Source organism: Mustela nivalis (assembly GCF_964662115.1).
Source record: "Mustela nivalis genome assembly, chromosome: 11".
Taxonomy (NCBI): Eukaryota; Metazoa; Chordata; class Mammalia; order Carnivora; family Mustelidae; genus Mustela; species Mustela nivalis.
In genome coordinates, this window is record NC_139030.1 from 95653610 (window position 1) to 95671897 (window position 18288).

At 48.6% G+C, this 18288-nt stretch overlaps 3 protein-coding genes and 1 long non-coding RNA gene across 24 annotated transcripts in view; 3 read left to right on the top strand and 1 right to left on the bottom strand.

Moving 5' to 3' along the window:
* LOC309843994 (uncharacterized protein) overlaps positions 1–12805 on the bottom strand; it is a gene marked incomplete at its 5' end in the record, with an annotated part of 66379 nt that extends 53574 nt beyond the window's left edge. Inside the window, 2 exons of the mRNA XM_082690087.1 lie at positions 11784–12507; positions 12573–12805. Coding sequence (XP_082546213.1) covers positions 11784–12507; positions 12573–12805 — 957 coding nt within the window. The remainder of the gene's footprint in view (positions 1–11783; positions 12508–12572) is intronic.
* The window catches only part of PLEKHM3 (pleckstrin homology domain containing M3), a 1279556-nt gene that overhangs the window by 347296 nt on the left and 913972 nt on the right, over positions 1–18288 (top strand). The window lies entirely within an intron of this gene.
* LOC309843569 lies at positions 3161–4235 on the top strand. The gene is made up of 3 exons (XR_014300219.1): positions 3161–3334; positions 3440–3559; positions 3795–4235. It is a non-coding gene; the product is annotated as an uncharacterized lncRNA (long non-coding RNA).
* The window catches only part of METTL21A (methyltransferase 21A, HSPA lysine), a 59019-nt gene continuing 52378 nt past the window's right edge, over positions 11648–18288 (top strand). For 4 of the 21 annotated variants that reach the window (XM_082690026.1, XM_082690031.1, XM_082690027.1 and 1 more), the window contains exons 1-3: positions 12059–12154; positions 13062–13241; positions 13646–13757. In XM_082690026.1, coding sequence (XP_082546152.1) covers positions 13095–13241; positions 13646–13757 — 259 coding nt within the window. In that variant the 5' untranslated portion in view covers positions 12059–12154; positions 13062–13094. The other 17 variants (XM_082690039.1, XM_082690028.1, XM_082690046.1 and 14 more) reach the window with 14 other exon arrangements.

Genomic DNA, 18288 nt, shown 5'->3' on the forward strand with positions numbered 1-18288 from the left:
CTCCTGAGGTTGGGTGACGGCTTGGTGTGTTTTCTCACGCTGCTGTCACTGTGGTAAACTTCAGTTTAAAGAAACCAAGTAGCCATTCTCTCCCGTTCACGGCAGTGGTATGCGATGCCCCACGCTCTTGGTCTTTATAATCCATTTTACCTTTAAAGGGTTAGCCATGTGGGCAGCACATTCACTGCGACAGAATACAATGTCTGATAACTTGATATTATAATCCCTGTTACTTTAATAGGAGGTAAGCTGTGCGAGCACAGAGCAGCCCATTTACAAGATGACAGATAAGACCTACTTAAGTGCACAATGATGCTTGATTTAAGGCTTAATAACAGTGGATTTATTTAAAGTGTTCTCATATTTGCAGATTTTAAGATTCTAAATAAGAAATGAAAAAAAGTAAAGAATAGGTGGTCTCATTAAGAGATCACTACGTGCAGGTGTTACGGTGTTACATATAGTAATTGCCATGTGTTAACTCACTGCCCGCCTCCTCCTCCAAACAGTCCAAAGATGTGGGCATTATTACTATTATTCTACTTTTCCTACACTCTCAAACACACTGTCCTATACCATTTTCCACTATAAAATTGTGAATATTAGTTATTTTCTTTTTAAAAAATGTTTGAGAGAGAGAGAAAGCACAAGTGAGGGCATGAGCAGGGGAGAGGGTCAGAGGGAGAGGCAGACTCCTCACTGAGCAGGGAGCCTGACACGGGGCTTGATCCCAGGACCCCAGGAGTATGACCTAAGCTGAAGGCAGACACTTAACTGACTGAGCGCCCCAGGTGTCCCTAAAAAAGTATTTTCATTTAAAATTTGCCCTCATTTATTTGTTTCTTGCTGCTTTGGCTGCTATAATGGGTTCTCAAATACACCAACTTCATGGGCTGGAGGCCCAGCTGAACCCAAGACCCTAAGAGCGAGGCCTCCACGATGGCCCTCCTATGCCTGGCACTGTGCGGACGCCCCCTGTGTCTTCTCAAAAGATACACTGAAGTCTTAACATCTAGCACCCATGAATGTGACTCTATTTGGAAAGAGGCTCTTTGCAGATGTAATCAAATAAAGATGAGGTCCTACTGGATTAGGATGGGCCTTCCGTCCATGACTGGTGTCCTTAGGACGAGTGGGAGATTTGGAGACAAAGACACCCAGGGAGAAGACTGCCACGTGAAGACGGAGGCAGAGATGAGGGGAAGGCTGCCACCAGACAAGGCAGGCCAGGGGCCCCCAGGAGATGGAAGAGGCAGGGAAGGATTCTTTCCTTAGAGCCTTTGGAGAAGTTATGGCCCAGCCAACACCTTGATTTCAGACCCTTAGCCTCCTGAACTAGGAGAAAATACATTTCTGCTTTTTATAAGCCGCCCAGTGTGTGGTGCTTGGTTATGGCAGCTCGTGGCAACGAATACACCAACTTCATGGGCTGGAGGCCCAGCTGAACCCAAGACCCTAAGAGTGAGGCCTCCATGACGGCCCTCCTGTGCCTGGCACCGTGCGGACGCCCCCTGGACAGACCCCCATCAAACCAGTGGGTGACAGGACCAGACTGAACTGATAATGGGGTCTGGGTCCAAAGTCTATTTTGAAGGCCTAGTTTTGTAGTGAGAGATCACAGAGCATCTTCAACAAAAATGAGATACTGCCAGGTATCTGAATATCTTCTGGAACAAGGCAGGATATAAAGAAAAAATTAGGTCTTTGAACTGGATGCCATGAACTTGTAGGCAATGGGGAGCCACTGATATGCAGCTCTAAAGACGGTGTGCAGGCCAAGTGACGGCGGTGGGCTATCAGCTGGAGAGGCGGCGGGGTCCTGCGGCAAGACAGGCCTCGGGAGGACACTCTGGTCACCGTAACCCCGCCTGGGCTTACACGCACAGTGACCGAACAGAAATTTTAAACGGGCACTGAAAAGCAGGAAGGTCACCAAGCCTGCTAGGCAGGAGAAGCTGGGACCACAGTGAAGGAATTGGTAACAACTAGGATTTGGTGAGTGCTTACTGCAGGTCAAGCACTGTGCTCAGCCCTGAGCATGAGGGCACTTCCTCCTCACATCAGTGTGGCAGCCTCAGCCTTGTGGGAAGATCCTCCTTTTGCAGAGCAGGAGAATGAGGCCCAGAGATACTAATCCACTTTTACGGACTTCCCCTCCTCTGGGGCACACAGCAAGCCCTGAATGAGGTGGGCATTATCATCAACCCCATTTGCAGGTAAGAAAATGGAAACCAGGGGAATGGCAGTAAAAATGCAGCCTAAGGCTGCATAATTAGACACTAGCGAGAGGGGAGCTAGCATTCAAGTCCTGGCGACTCTAACTAACCCCGCCCCCCAACCAACTCTTGCACTGCACAGCGAGGGAGCTGGTACCTTTTTTTATTTTTCAAGTTGACTCTGCACTGAGCGCCGAGCCAAATGCAGGTCTTGATCCCATGACCCGGAGATCATGACCTGAGGCCAAACTAAGAGTCTGATGTTCCCTTGATAGAGCCACCAAGGTGTCCCGGAGGTGGTACATTTGGTACGGTGGGGGCACCTCTTCAGCCTAGAATGGGCAGAAAGATGTCACCAGAGATCAGGCTTCCTTTCCACCAACATTTATCATGGTCTGGGCTAACTCAGGTCATCTGTTGACCACAAGTGTGGAGAGGAGTCAGACTTTTGTTTTTCAAACACATGTTCATCTGTTAGGATCATATTTGCTCTCTGGCAAATAGGACAGTAAGCTAGTTATCTCTGAGTTATATGCCAGGGACTTATAGAATGTATTCTGTGTACTTCTTCCTAAAAACAACGGAAAACACATCACTCATTAGGACTCCCATGATTCCGGGGCGCCTGGGTGGCTCAGTGGGTTAAGCGTCTGCCTTTGGCTCAGGTCATGATCTCAGGGTCCTCGGATCGAGCCCTGCATCGGGCTCTCTGTTCAGCAGGGAGCCTGCTTCCCCCTCTCTCTGCCTGCCTCGCTGCCTACTTGTGATCTTTCTCTCTGTCAAATAAATAAATAAAATCTTTAAAAGAAAAAAAAAGAAAGAACTCCCATGATTCTCGAGGTGTGCATCGGGCACTCAAGCCAGTTTCAGCAAGAAAAGGAAATGTATTCTCAGGTTACGCCGGTGTCCCGTAGGCTCTGAGAAGCCAGGTGCAGGTTGTGGCCGGGAAGCCCCCAGCTGCTCTCCGCGACCAGCCTCTCCATACATACATCGTCCAAACCGAGGACGCCCTGCGCTGGTATGGCTTTATATCTCCTTTACTCAAGGGACCAGCCCGGACTGAATGTGTCAGGGCTGTTTGGCTCCTGCAGGGGTCAGAGAAAGCTGTTTGACCTGGCGTAAGTGAATTGGGGAATTTCACGGCTCAAATAACTCAGACTTCTCAGTCCACTGGATCCAGGCGGTCACAGGGCACCCTAAGCAGCAGCCTCTCCCTCCTCCAGCACCACTGCCGGCTCCATTCCCGGCTGGCTCAGCCCTCGTGGGACCAGGTGACCAAAAGGGCCTCTAGACTTCTACCCTTTGCCAACACTCTGCTTTTCTGAGAGTCTCAGCAAGTCTTGGTAAGGGCTGCAAGTAAGCGCAGCTCTGGTCACGTGCCTGCTTCTGATGGAAGGAAGCGCGCACTGCCCGGTCTGGAGCCAGGGCCAGGGCTGGCTCTCCCCCAAACACGTAAGAGCAAATGATACATGAAGTCGACGGTCGGGTACAATTTTAGGTGCGCTAGAGAAGTTAAATCGTTTTAACCTTCTCTTCTTTGTTTGCTAATTTAATCAGCACATCGTCCCCCTTTTGTAGGTGGGGAAACTGAGGCACAGATGAATGTGTCTCAGCGAAGGCCACGCAGCTGTAACCTGCAAGAGCTGGGATTTGACCTGAACCGTCAGGCCGCAAAAGCTGGGCTCTTGACAGCTAGCACAAGGGATCTGCCACCAGCAAAATGCGACACGGATGCTGGGCTAATAACAGTAAGAACAGCTGTCCAACAGCCACTCTGAGTTCTCGCTCTGTGGAGAGAGTTACGGATCCGGCCTGGGTGGGGTACCCACCGTGACCCAGGGTGGGATCATGTTGTTCCAAGGTGGCGGCTTCTACAATCCATGACCTAGTACATGGACTAGTTCCAAAACACAGGAGGGACAAAAGAATAAGCACCCTTCCACCATTCTTCTCTGGGGAGGTGGTTGGGGAAAGGCAATTAATCATGCGGATAAAAATAAAAAGCTATCAGCCATAGGCCTCTGGGTGTACTTATTTATATGTTAACTCTTCCTAAGTTCTGCTTTCCTGCAAGACGCTGTGTGGGCATGAAGAGTTCCATGATGCTCAGAGAAGTTCAACAGTGCACCATGAAGGTGCAGAGGGAACCCCCTGGGCTGGGGAGATGCCCGAGCACATTCCCTAATTAATTAGCAAGCTCCTCTTGCTATTTGGAAAAAGCCCATCATTTTTGGATTGCTATATTATGGTTGAACTGTACTTTGAAATGTGGGTAATGCAAAAATGGGATCTCTTTTTTTGGATACCTCCAGCAAGGCTGTCAGTAGGAGAATTGCCTTCAAGTCTTAGAATCCCAGCTGGAGAAAGGGGGTCAGTGGTCTCGGCTGACTTTGACGCTGGGGGCCCAGGAGACATTATGAGATGGGCAGAGCTCCAAAACAGGATCCACTTTACTGGAAAGCTAAACCGAGCCACCCGCTAAAAGCCTGTACCTAATGCTTGAGATTCCTGTCTCTTTCATACCTTGTCGTCAGCTTCTGCTGAGCTACGCTGCAGTAACAACCCCAGATCTTAGTGGTTAGCTCCACAAGGTTTATTTCTCACTCCCGTTTCCCCTATCGCACAGGACAGCTGTGGTTCTGCTCCACGGGACCCGCAGTGAGGCTGTGTCCTGCTCTGAGACACACAGTTCTTAAGCAGGGGAGAAGCAATGACATAGCTGTGCAAGGCACCTCGTGCTCCTGCCTGCAGGTGGCCAGTGTCATTTCCACTCATGTTCCACTGGCCAGAGCAAGTCCCACAGCCAAGCCTGATCCTGTCCTGGCCCAGGGTGGGTGGACAGACATCACTTCCTCCAGAAAGGACACCAAGGACAGGCCTGGGGAAGGTGGACTGGATATTTAAAATAATTATCATCTACTACATACCCAGTATTTTTTGAGGATCAAACATTTATTTTCAAGTATTCACAGAGAACCAGCGGCTGTTTGGTTTATTCTTATAGAAACACGAGCTCCACTTCATGTCTACACTGCTATACAAGTTGTATATGCCCTTAAATGTTCTTTCTGGTGCTTCTTGAGCCAAGTGACACCAATGAGAACCTTGAGAGGGCGATGGGACACACATTTCGAGATGAAATGTAAGTAAATATAATGAGACGGATGTCCTGTGTTAGTGGAGTGCTGGAGAGGTCCGGAAGGGTCTGTCTCGTAAAGTTCTGTGCATGATTTCAGCAAAAACAATGGCGAGCGCAGAGAAGGAGAGAGGAGGGGTCGGGAGCTCTGCGGCAGCCTTCACACACGAGGAGCCTGGGAGCTAGGGAGCTGTACACATGACTCAGGGGCATCCCGATGAAAGGGTCAGAGGCAGAATTTTACTTTCATGGTCTCTCTGGCCCCAAAGCCCGTCCTTTTTCTTGTGCCCAATCCTAACTTCCCAAGGGAAAGGGACCCAGAGAGGGAAGAAGAAAACGGGGTGGGAGGAAAGCTGAGAGGCAGCAGCCACACAGAGACAGGGAGGAGGTAAGAGAGAGGAGACCTGGGAGAGGGGAAAGGAGGAGAGAAGGCCGGAGAAGGAAAAGTAACTCTGAAGGAGAAGGATCGTTGGAGGACTGCCCTACCTGACGTCAGATTTAGCACAAGCCGCAATAATCGAGACAGCGTGAGGCTGGCGAGAGGACAGGTGAACGGATCGGTGGAGCGGCGCGCGCACAAAAACACCCACGGAGATGCAGTCAGCTGATCCCGGACAAGGTGGCAAAGGCAATACAATGGAGAAAAGGCAGCCTTTAAAAAAAATGGTGCTGGAACAACCGGGACATCCACATGCAAAAACATGAATCTAAACACAGACCTTACAAGATAACTCCCACAAGATGACATAGCAGAAAATGCAGGCAACCTTGGGTTTGCAATGATTTTTTTCAGTGTGAGGCCAAAGGCAATATCCATGGGAGAAATAATTGATAAGGTGACTTCTTACAATAAAATAGTTCTGGTCTGCAAAAAATGCTGTCAAGAGAAGGAAAAGACCAGCTACAGACTTGGAGAAAATATTTGCAAAAGAGCTATCTGATAGAGGACTGTTATCCAAGATATACAAAGAATTCTTAAAACTCAACAATAAGGGGCGCCTGGGTGTCTCAGTCAGTGAAGCAGCCGGCTCTTGATTTCAGCTCAGGTCATGATCTCAGGGTCCTGGGATTGAGCCCCAGAGCCCCGAGTCTGGCTCTGCGCTCAGTGGGGAGTTACCTTAAGGATTCTCTTTCCCATTGCTCCCTCCCCACGGCCCCCCCACCGCTAGCACTGTCATGTTCTACCTCTAAAATAAATGAACGAATCTTAAAACAAAACAAAACAAAACAAAACAAAAAAAAACAAAAAAAAAAACCCAACCTCAACAATAAGAAAATAATCAGATTAAAAATGGGACCAACAACAGGTACATGAGATTATGGTCAGCATCACTACTCTTAAGGGAAATGTAACTCAAAACCACAATAAGATATCACCTCACATCCGTGAGAGTGGCAACTATCAAAAAGATAAGAGATAACAAGTGTTGGAGAAGATATGGAGAAAAGGGGATGCTAGTACCCTGTCGGTGGGATACAGTATGGTGTAGCCACTATGGAAAACAGTATGAACATTACAGAAGTTCCTCAAAAAATTAAACACAGAGCTACCATATGATCCAGTAATCCCACTTCTGAGTTTATATCTGAAGGAAATGAAATCATTATCTCGAAAAGATACCTATACCCTCATGAACTTTGACTATAGCATTATTTACAACGTCCAAGACAAGGAAACAACCTAGTCCCATTGACTGATGAATGGATAAAGAAAATGCGGTGTGTGGGGTGATATATCTCATATATAATATATCATATAATACATATCATAGGCATACAAATAAACGTTGGAATATTATTGAGCCATTAAAAAGAAGGCAATCTTGCTATTGGCAACAACATAGTTGGATCCCAAGGGTCCTATGCTAAGCAAAAGAAGCTAAACAAATATTATATGATCTTACTTATATGTGGAATCTATCTATATTTTCAGAGTGAATAGCAGGCGGGGGGTGAGGGGAGGGGAGAGGGAGAGAGAGAATCTTAAGCAGGTTCCACACCCAGTGGAGCGTCTAATGCTGGGCTCAATCTCACTATCCTGAGAGCAGACCTGACCTGAAACCAAGAGTTGGATACTTAACCTACTGAGCCACTCAGGCACCCCTATGTGGAATCTATTTTTTAAAAAGCTAAATTCATAGAAACAGAGTAGAATGGTGGTTGCCAGAAGCTGGGGGTGGGGGAATGACAAGATGTTGTTCAGAGGGTACAACTTACAGTTGTAAGATGTATAAGTTCCAGGAATCTAATATTCAGCATGGTGATTATAGTTAACAGTACCATATCATATACTTGATAGTTGTTAAGAGAGTAGACCTTAAATATTCTTACTACACACATGCATACACATACAAATTATAATTATGTGAGATGATAGATGTGATAACTAACTTTATTATAATAACAATTTTGCAATATATACATGAACCAAATCATCACATTCTATATCTTGAACATAAATATGTCAATTATATCTCAATACAGCTAGAAATTAAAATAGGACCCCAAAAAAGGGGCCACCAAAAATCCCAAGATACTTAGGAATAAACCTCATCAAAGAAGCAAAGGATCTCTACTCAGAAAAATGGGGAACACTTATGAAAGAAATTGAGGAAGACATAAAGAAATGGAAAAACATTACATGCTCATAAATTGGAAGAACAAATATTGTTAAAATGTCTATGCTATCTAGAGCAATTTATATATCCAATGCAATCCCTGTCAAAATACTATCAACTTTTTTCACAGAGCTGGAACAAATAATCCTAAGATTTGTATGGAACCAGAGAAGTCCCCAAGTAGCTAAGGAAAGGAACTGGCGGCATCACAATTCCAGACTTCAAGCTCTATTACAAAGCTGTAATCATCAAGACAGTATGGTACTGGCACAATAATAGACTATGTGTTCCAGATCAATGGAAGAGAATAGAGAGCCCAGAGGTGGACCTTCAACTCTACGGTCAACTAATCTTGCAGGAGAGAATGTCCACTGGAAAAAAGACAGTCTCTTCAACAAATGGTGTTGGGAAAATTGGACAGCCACATGGAGAAGAATACCTATACCATATACCACAAACAAAAATAGACTCCAAATCAATGAAGGACCTACATGTGAGAGAGGAATCCATCAAAATCCAAGAGGAGAACATAGGCAGCGACCTCTGTAACCTCGGCACAACTTCTTGCTAGATACATCTCCAAAGGCAAGGGAAACAAAAGCAAAAAGGAACTATTGGGACTTCATCAAGATAAAAAGCTTTTACTCACAGCAAAGGAAACATTCAACAAAATCAAAAGACAACCAACAGAATGGGAGAAGATATTTGCAAATGTCTTATCAGATAAAGGGCTAGTATCCAAAATCTATAAAAAACTTATCAAACTCAATACCCAAAGAACAAATAATTCAATCAAGGGAACGGGCAGAAAACAGGGACAGACATTTCTGCAAGGAAGACATCCAGATGCCCAACAGACACATGAAAAAGTGCTCAACATCATTCAGCATCAGGGAAATACAAATCAAAACCACAATGAGATACCACCTCACATTAGTCAGAATGGCTAAAATGAACAAGTCAGGAAATGACAGATGCTGGTGAGGATGTGGAGAAAGGGGAACCCTCCTACACTGTTGGTGGGAGAGTAAGCTGGTGCAGGTGCTCTGGAAAACAGTAAGGAGGTTCCTCAAAATGTTGAAAATAGAGCTACCCTATGACCCAGCAATCTCACTACTGGGTATTTAGCACGAATATACATATGTAGTGATTTGAAGGGGCACCTGCACCCCAGTGTTTATAGCAGCAATGTCCCCAATAGTCAAACTGTGGAAAGAGCCCAGAAGTCCATCGACAGATGAATGGATAAAAATGTGGTATAGGGACACAGTGGAATATTATGCAGTCATCAAAAAATGAAATCCTGCCATTTGCAATGACATGGATGGAATAGAGGGTATTATGTTAAGTGAAATAAGTAAATCAGAGAGAGACAATTATCATATGATCTCAGTCATATGTATAATTTAAGAAGCAAAATGGAGGATCATAGTGGAAGAGAGGAAAAAATAAAGAAGCAATCAGGGAAAGAAACCGTTAGAGACTCTTAATCATAGGAAACTTGAGGGTTGCTAGAGGGGAGGGGGTGGAGGGAATGGGGTGACTGGGTGATGGACATTAAGGAGGGCATGTGCACCGGGTGTTAGATAAGACTGATGAATCATCGACCTCTACCTCTGAAACTAATAATACATTATATGTTAACTGAACTTAAATAAAGATCAAAAAAAATGTGCCAGGGCACCTGGGTGACTCAGTGGGTTAAAGCCTCTGCCTTTGGCTCAGGTCATGATCCCACGATCCTGGGATCAAGCCCCGCGTCAGGTTCTCTGCTCAGTGGGGACCCTGCTTCCTTCTCTCTCTCTCTGCCTGCTTCTCTGCCTACTTGTGATCTCTGTCTGTCAAATAAATAAATAAAATCTTTTAAAAAAAACATAAAATAAAAAAGTGTGCCAAAGACTTAGTAGACAATTCATTAAAGAAGATGCAGAGATGGCAAATAAGCATATGAAAAGATGCTCCACATCATATGTCACCAGGGAATTGCAAATTAAAGCAACTAATACACACCTACCATAAAGGCTAAAATTTAAAAACACTCACAACACCCAATATGGACAAGGATGTGGAGCAACAGAAACTCTCATTCGTTGCTGGTGGAAATGCAAAAAAATGGTACAGCCACTTTGGAAGACAGTCTGGTGGTTTCTTGCAAAACTCAATATACTTTTGCCGTAATATTCAGTAATCACAGTCTTTGGTATGGACCCAAAGGGTCTGAGTAAAAAGATGAGTGGTCATGGCAGAAGGAGGGAGAGGACTAGGTGGAGCACAGGGGAATTTTAGGGAGGGCCCCATCTCTGTATGATGTTATTATGGTGGGTATATGCCATTACAGATTGGTCCAAACTCATCAAATGCTCAATATCAAGAATGAATCCCAAGATAAACTTGGGGTGATAATGATGTGTCAGTGTAGGTTCATCAGTTTTAACAAATGCCCCACTCTGGTGGGGGGTTACTGATCATGGGCGGAGGCTATGCGGGTGTTGGAGCAGGGAAGTGAATGTGAAATCTCTGTACCTTCTTCCCAATTTTGCTGTGAATTTAAAACCGCTCTAAAAATAAACTCGAGGGGCGCCTGGGTGGCTCAGTGGGTTAAGCCGCTGCCTTCTGCTCAGGTCATGATCTCAGGGTGCTGGGATCGAGTCCCGCATAGGGCTCTCTGCTCAGCGGGGAGCCTGCTTCCCTCTGTCTCTCTGCCTGCCTCTCCATCTACTTGTGATTTCTCTCTGTCAAATAAATAAATAAAATCTTTAAAAAAAAATAAAAATAAATTCGATTACACACATTTAAAAAAATAAAAATAAATAAATCGAGCAAAAAAAAAAAAAAAAAGTAAAAGAACTTCGCTGCAGATCTTTGAAGTTGATCAAGTCTCCTTCGCAGCCCCCCCTTCCTTTGGAAGGCTGAGGTGTGCAGAGAGGCCGGCACGCCCCCTGCAGGCGGGGAGAGGCGAGTAGCGGCGGGGTTCAGGCTTGGCCTCAGGCCCCTACAGCAGGGAATGACCAGGAAGCGCTGAAAAATACCAATGCTCGGGGCGCCTCACGCCAACGGCGACTTCCCAGGGGCAGAGTCCAGGCCGGGGGAGGTGAAAATAGCTCGCGTGCACTCCAACACGCAGCCGGGGCTGAGAATGCCCGGGACCGAGCGGCGGCACGTGCGGGAGGAACTGGGGCTCAGGAAGCAAAGGCACCTTTCCCGGAGGGGCGGCCCCGCGGTGGGCGGCTCACTCCGGCCGCGCCTTCTAAGGGCCGGCAGCTTGGGTCAGTGGCTCCGGCGTCAAGCACAGGGGTCCCGAGGCAGGTGAACCAACCGTCGGCCCTCCTGGAGGGACGCTAGGGCCTTGGGTCTGCGGCAACCGCCCCGCACTAGGTGTGGGGCCACGTCCCGAGCCCCCCGGCCCCGCTGCTGCCGCGGGACGCTTTTCGCGATCGGGTCCCGGGCGCAGCGTGCGGCTCCGAGTTCGCGCTAGAGCTGACAAGGGCTTTGTCACTTTTCCTACTCTATTGCCACCAAGTGGCGATGACACCACTTCGGACTTCCCCTGCTGACGCGAGGACGCACAGGTGACCGTGTCCACTTCGGAGCAAACTTTTACCTACACCTGCTAATTCGTGACCTTCAACACTAAAAACGGGCCGGCGTACAGACCAGAAGAAAACAAAACGCCGCGCACACAGAGCGCGGGGCGCGGCGGGGGAGGGTTGAGAACCCGCTCACCGGCAGAAAAGTGGAACCAGCAGGAGAACGCCTCCCCCGCCGGCCCGGCGGGCTCCCTCTCACCCCGCCAGGGCACCCCCGCGCACCTACCCGCGACTCCGCACCTCGCTCGCCTCCGGCTCCTCGCCCACGCTGCCCTCGGCGTCCCGGAAGCTGATCGGGCGGACCGGGAACCTCGGGGGCCTCGGGGAGCCCCCGGAGGGAGGCCGGATCCCCTCTCCCTCTGCGTCCACCTCCAGCGCGCGCCCCGCACACCTGCGACCCTGCGCGCCGCGGGGCACCTGTCCCGGGTAGGAGGGACCGGAAACGCGTGTCTCCCGGCGCGCGCGCCGCCCACCCCCGCCGCCGGCCCGCGCAGCCCGCGCCCCGCCGGCTCCCGGCTCCCGGCCCTTTAAGGCGGGCGGCTGCGGCTGCGGCGGCCGCGCTCGGGGCGGGGAAAGCGCGGGGCCGGCTCCCCGGCCGTAAGTAGAAGCGAGGTCCACCTCGGGCCCCGCCGCGTCGCCGGCCCCGCTTCGGGGCGGCCTGGGCTGGGGACGTGGGCGGCACTCCCGGGGCGGGGCGCGTCCGGCGCGGCTGGGGGGGTCCCTCCCCAGCCCCCCACGCCCACCCCGCGGGCTCCCGGAGCTCCGGGGCCCGCCGGCAGCGAGTACGTACGCGGACCCTTTGGAGGGGACTGGGCGGGTGCGGGGGAGGACTCAGGGCAGGCCTCTGAGCCGCGGACGCCCGAGCCCGGCCCGGACCCGGGCTCCGGCTCTCCCCGCCCGCGACTCGGGGCTCGCGAGTGTCTTTCACTTCCAGTCCGGACGAGCTGGAACTGCGACCGCGACAGAAAGCCGGATGACCAAGCCGTTACCACTCAGTCCGAGTGCAGCTTCGGGCCCGGGGCTGTCGCTGTTGAACGCGCCGAATTTCGAGGGGGTGGAGGGGAGACCGGGACGCAGCAGCGAACACTGTCCTGCCGACCGCCGCGAGCGGCAGCCGCGGTCCACACGGGCTCGGACAGGGTAGGAAGCGCGACTTCCACCGAGGCCCGGGGCCAGCAGCCCGGCTGCGCTCTCGCTCCTACCGCGGCCCCGGTTCACCCGGTGGTGACCGCGGAGTGCCTCGGGCATCCTGCGGGAGCCGTACGGGAGTGCGTGCTTCTGCCCGAAGACCGCGTCTGGCGGGCTTCAGAGCGGAATCGCCCTTCCCAGAAGAGGAAGAGCCCTGCAGGAAGGAATTAGACAAAGCCCCCCGCCCGCCCCGCCCCCTTTGTTGTCTTCTTTTGAACCTGTAAAAAAATGGCCTTAAAAAGCATTTGGGGCTACTTAAGAGAGTGCATTTTTTTTTTCTGGCCAGAGCGTCACGCAAGCTTCTTTTGCTCAACAGCTTTGAGGGAGCAGAGAGCGGAGTGCAGGCGAAATGGCCCTGGTGCCCTATGAGGAGACAGCGGGAGTGGGCTTGCAGAAATTCCACAAGCCTCTAGCCACCTTCTCCTTTGCCAACCACACCATCCAGATCCGGCAGGACTGGAGACAGCTGGGAGTCGCAGCCGTGGTGTGGGATGCGGTAAGTACACCCCTGGGCCTCTGAAGACCACTGCAACTGATGATAAGACTGCACTTTGTTTACTTATTTTTAATAACAGCTTTATAGTAAGATATAATTCATATACCAGACAGTAATTAAACTTGCCATACGCAGCAGCACCCTGTGTTGTGTGGGCAGTGTCCTTGACCCCTACTGTCCTCCGGGGGGGGGTCTTGTGAGGCCTGAAGCCTCAGTGCCTGTGCCTGATTTAGGGGGTCACCGCCCAGCAACAGCTGAGTTTCTGCCTGTTGTTGCTAAACTGGGACTGGAACCTTGCAGGGGGGAGAGGGGTGTGTGATGTCTTCCTGCTAGTGGGAAGTCTGCCTGAAATGGGCTCCTAAACCACTTGTTGACTTGACTCATCCCGCTGTGCTTTGACTCAGGCTGTCGTTCTTTGCACGTATCTGGAGATGGGAGCTGTGGAGCTGCGGGGCTGCTCTGCTGTGGAGCTGGGCGCGGGCACCGGGCTGGTGGGCATAGTGGCGGCCCTGCTGGGTGAGTGCCATACGTTGACTCACTTCTCTGTGAGTGGAACTCATTGTGTGGTGTGATTGCGGTTTCCTTGAGACAGACTCAAACTCGTTTTCCCCTTGCTGGACTTTTCTGTGCCCTGTGCTTATGAGTCAACTGCTGGTGCCCTTAACTCCAGTAAGCCTGGTTTCTTCTCTCTTGTTCTTGCTCTCATCCTGTTATTTATACTTCTCATAAAAGATTGCTTTGCCTTCTTCAGTTTTTTAAAAAAATTTGTTTTTTTTTAAAGCAAGCACATTTATTTGGGCAATTAGAATTGCAATTGGGGAGACTATTAGGTTGTCTGAATTAGGTTCCTGCCCCCCTTCAGTTTTATGCCAGTAATATGATCTGAAGGCAACTTTCAGTTCAAAGAGAATTCTCATATTCACGCGCACAGCTTTTTTTCCAGTTTAGGGTCCTTCCCGTACTCTGTTGGATTTAACCCTGTGACGCAGGTTGAGCAGGTAGTCTCATTCTTATAGTTTCCTTGCTGAGAAAACTTTGCTGGTTTTTCTCTTCTAAGAAGGGTCGGCCCTGCTATAGTTTGTACTGACATATTTAAAATTTGTATTCACAGTATGCAGTCCTGAATTGATACCAGGGTTTGCCATTTTTTGTTTGGTGTACATACATTAGCTTAGGCCTAGAGCATTTTTAAGCTTTTTTTGTTTTTTTTTTACTTAAAGATTTTATTTATTTATTTGAGAAAGAGAAAGAGCACTGAACAGTGGGGAGAGATAGGGGTCAGGAGCGAGGGGGAGAAATACTCTGCGCTGAGCAGGGAGCCCACTCAGGACTCTATCCCAGGACCCTGAGATCAGAACCTAAACCAAAGATGGATGCTCGACCGACTGAGCCACCCTGGTGCCCTTAAGCTTTGTTTTTATTTTATAATTTTAAAAAATTCTTTGTTGACTCCTTTCTATAGCTTCTGACTCATGCAGTTCAAACTATCCAATGAGATATAACATTCATTTCAGTATTGTCACCCGGGGCTCTTGTTAAAATGCAGTTTCAGCTTCTGTAGGTCTGCGGTCAGGCCCGAGAGCCTCCATTCTGACAAGCTCCCAGGGGTGATGATGCCAACACTGTTGGAGTTAGACCACACTTTGGTGGTCAGGAGCTAGAATTCCATCCCATTACGTATAGGTACTCAAGGACCCACAAAAGCCCGTCCTTTATTGTGTTCTTTTTCTGGTAACTTCTTTCTTTTTTCAGTCTTCCTTTCTCTGTTTAGCTCTTGCCTTTCCAAATGTGACGGAGAGCGGGGCAGGTTTCCATCGCCGCACACCACAGCCCTTGCAGGCACTGATGAAGCCCTAGCTCGTACACTGCCTTTTGTTAGCTTTGTAACATCCCCATGGGTGTTAGGTCTTATTTTGACCTTCTTATTTTCCAGTGAAACTGGGGTTCTGGGAGATGAAGCCCTTTGTGAAGTCCTGGTCAGTGGAGCCCCGAGAGTCAAACCAGGCTCCTCAGACACTGCGGTCCTTTATTATCTTTCCTTGATGCTAACTTTGCTGCTGTGAGAGGAGTTATCTGGAAGGGAGATGAGGTTTCTTCTGTTTCTGCAGCAGCTGGCACAGGAACGGGTTAGTTGGCCAAGTGCATAGGTTTAGAGTTATACTTGGTTTTGACACCTCCTTTAACTCTTACCAGCTCTGTGACCTTCGGCAAATTGCTTAATCTGTCAGCTTCAGTTTCCCTGTAAACTGGGGATAATAATTAGTTCATGCCTGAGGATCCAGTGAGATCAGGCACAGGAAGCGGTTAGCTCATTAACTGGCACAAAGCAAATGCTCAAATAAATGTTGATTGCTCCTCTGAGTATTTCTTTTTGTGATCTAGAAGTCTGGATCTGTGGGATGGGGAAAACCGGATGAGCTTTTTCAAAGACTAGGGCAGAGCGAGGGAAGGTTAGTTGTTGCCTCATAAGAGGGACAGCTCCTGGAGTGGCTGGAGGGGAGCCGCAGCCCCTGTGCTCCTGATGGGGACATGTGCTTCCTGGCCGGGTTTCACTGTCACCTCTTGGAGTCCTTTCCTGCCCACAGCAGAATTCATTGCAGCCTGATTTCTTCTCCCCACAGCGCTTGGTCGGCTCACCACCTACGTCCCCACTGTGTCACATTTTGTAACAGGCGGTTTGTCCTTGTGTCTGTCTGTCCTGGCTGGCTGAGGTTCCTGAGACTCGGGACTGCACCTTACTCTGTGTGTCCTTGGCCCCAAACACCACTTGCCACACAGTAGATACTTCAGTAGCTCTGGAATCAGAGTTGAACAAACTAGAAGATCATGAAAAGTCATGTTTCTTCTACAAAAGTGATGTCACTCTCTTTCAAAGTAGACCTAGAAGCAGAATACAGAAAGGGGATGACGAACTCATCTAATGTCCTAATTATTCATGACTCTGCAACATACATAGTGTTGCCACTTTGGTATATTTCCTTCCATTCCTTTTCCTCCCCCTGTATTTTTTTTTTTTTTAAGATTTTATTTATTTGAGAGAGAGAGCATGAGCAGGGAGGAGAGGGAGAAGCAGACCCCCCACTGAGCAGGGAGCCCACTGCAGGGCTCCATCTCAGAACCCCAGGATCATGAGCCTAAGCCTATGCTTAACTGACTGAGCCATCCAGGTGCCTCCACGTCCACCTGTATTTTTTTTTTTTTTTAAAGATTTTATTTATTTATTTGACAGAGAGAAATCACAAGTAGATGGAGAGGCAGGCAGAGAGAGAGAGAGAGAGAGAGAGAGAGGGAAGCAGGCTCCCTGCTGAGCAGAGAGCCCGATGCGGGACTCGATCCCAGGACCCTGAGATCATGACCTGAGCCGAAGGCAGCGGCTTAACCCACTGAGCCACCCAGGTGCCCTCCACCTGTATTTTTAATCATAGCTGTAGTTCACTGTTACAGAGTGTGTGTGCGCACACACACATATGTCTCATTTAACATTACATCGTGCGTACCTCTCTGTGCTATGTGATTTGCATACCTATTATTGGTTGTGGCTGCAAAGTATTAGGTGTTAGTTTTGAGGCTGAAACCTGAGACTAAAGAAAAAGTCTCTTTAGAAAGGTGGCAGTGAGAACAGAATAGGTAGTGATTTTGAAATGTAAGATGTTGATCATTCCCCTTTTTATTTATTTATTTATTTATTTGTTTATTTTTAAAAGATTTTATTTATTTATTTGACAGAGATCTCAAGCAGGCAGAGAGGCAGACAGAGAGAGAGAGAGGAGGAAGCAGGCTCCCTACTGAGCAGAGAGCCCGATGCGGGGCTCGATCCCAGGACCCTGGGATCATGACTTGATCGGAAGGCAGAGGCTTTAACCCAGGCGCCCTGATCATTCCCCTTTTTAAAGTATTTTTGTTTTTCGTATCCTGAGTCATTTATTACTGAATTCAGGGAACACCCAAAAAAGCCCTGGTGAGTTTTCTGCAGAACTTTAATGAGTGATGAGATTTTCCTGTTAAAAGAATAAAAACACCTGTTAATGCCTAGGCAGTTCCCAGGTCTTTAGTCTGTGCTCCTCAGCGTGCCCCTGTGTGGTGGGTGGGTCCAGTTGGAGCTCTCTTCAGTGGTGAAATGAAGGCTTGGTAGAGGTTAGGTAACTTGCCCAAGGTCACGAAGCTCATGGATTATGGAGTTAGAATTGGAATCTAGTTCTGACTCTTAAACCCTGGTTCTTGCTTTGAAAATCTCTTTGTACTGCCTAGAAACTATTCTTAGAAAAAAGTATCCCATTTTAAAGATAGGGTTCTGTACATTGGGGTGGGGTCAGGGAATCTGGATTTTAAAAGCTTTTGAGGTGATTTGATGTCCACCAAGTCTGGGGAACAGTCTGTTAAGAAAGCCAGAGAGAAGTTTTGAGTTAAACCAGGAAAAGGCTGTCTGTGACTTTCTTATCATCAGGAGAGAGGAGCAGTATCTCTGGATTCTGCTCATCAGGCAGCACGCTGTGTCGCACTGAATGGTCCAAGTGGTGGCAGCGCTTGTAAAACCCAGCAGCTTGAGCACTGTCTTCGGTGTCACACCTGGGACTGTAAATGTCAGATTGAATTACACGCTGTCCTAACATCACAGGCCAAGATAAACACCAGTCCAAGCTGCCACTGAAATGGTGTTTACTGTAGCTGGTCTGGAGCCTCATGGGGAATTACCCATGACAATTCCAACTACAGAAGAGTGCAGAGGAGAGTTCATCTCGTGAAAGAAGAAGCCTAGTGTTACAGTGTTCAGAATTCACTAGGCCCAAACTGAACAGGATTACGCACACTGTATTGTTACTGCAGCGCAGATGATCTGTTTCAGGGCTGACCTTACGTGCTTGTTTCACCGTGAGAGTGAACTGCCAGCTCAGTTTTCTCCCAGCCGTACTGGTTCATGGTAAATAACTCACAAGAAACATGAACAGAATACTGCCTTATTAACTGTATACACCACACGTAGAAACTTAGCATTTAGGAAACATGATCTCACATTTTAACCTATAGTGCTTTGATACAATCTAGTATT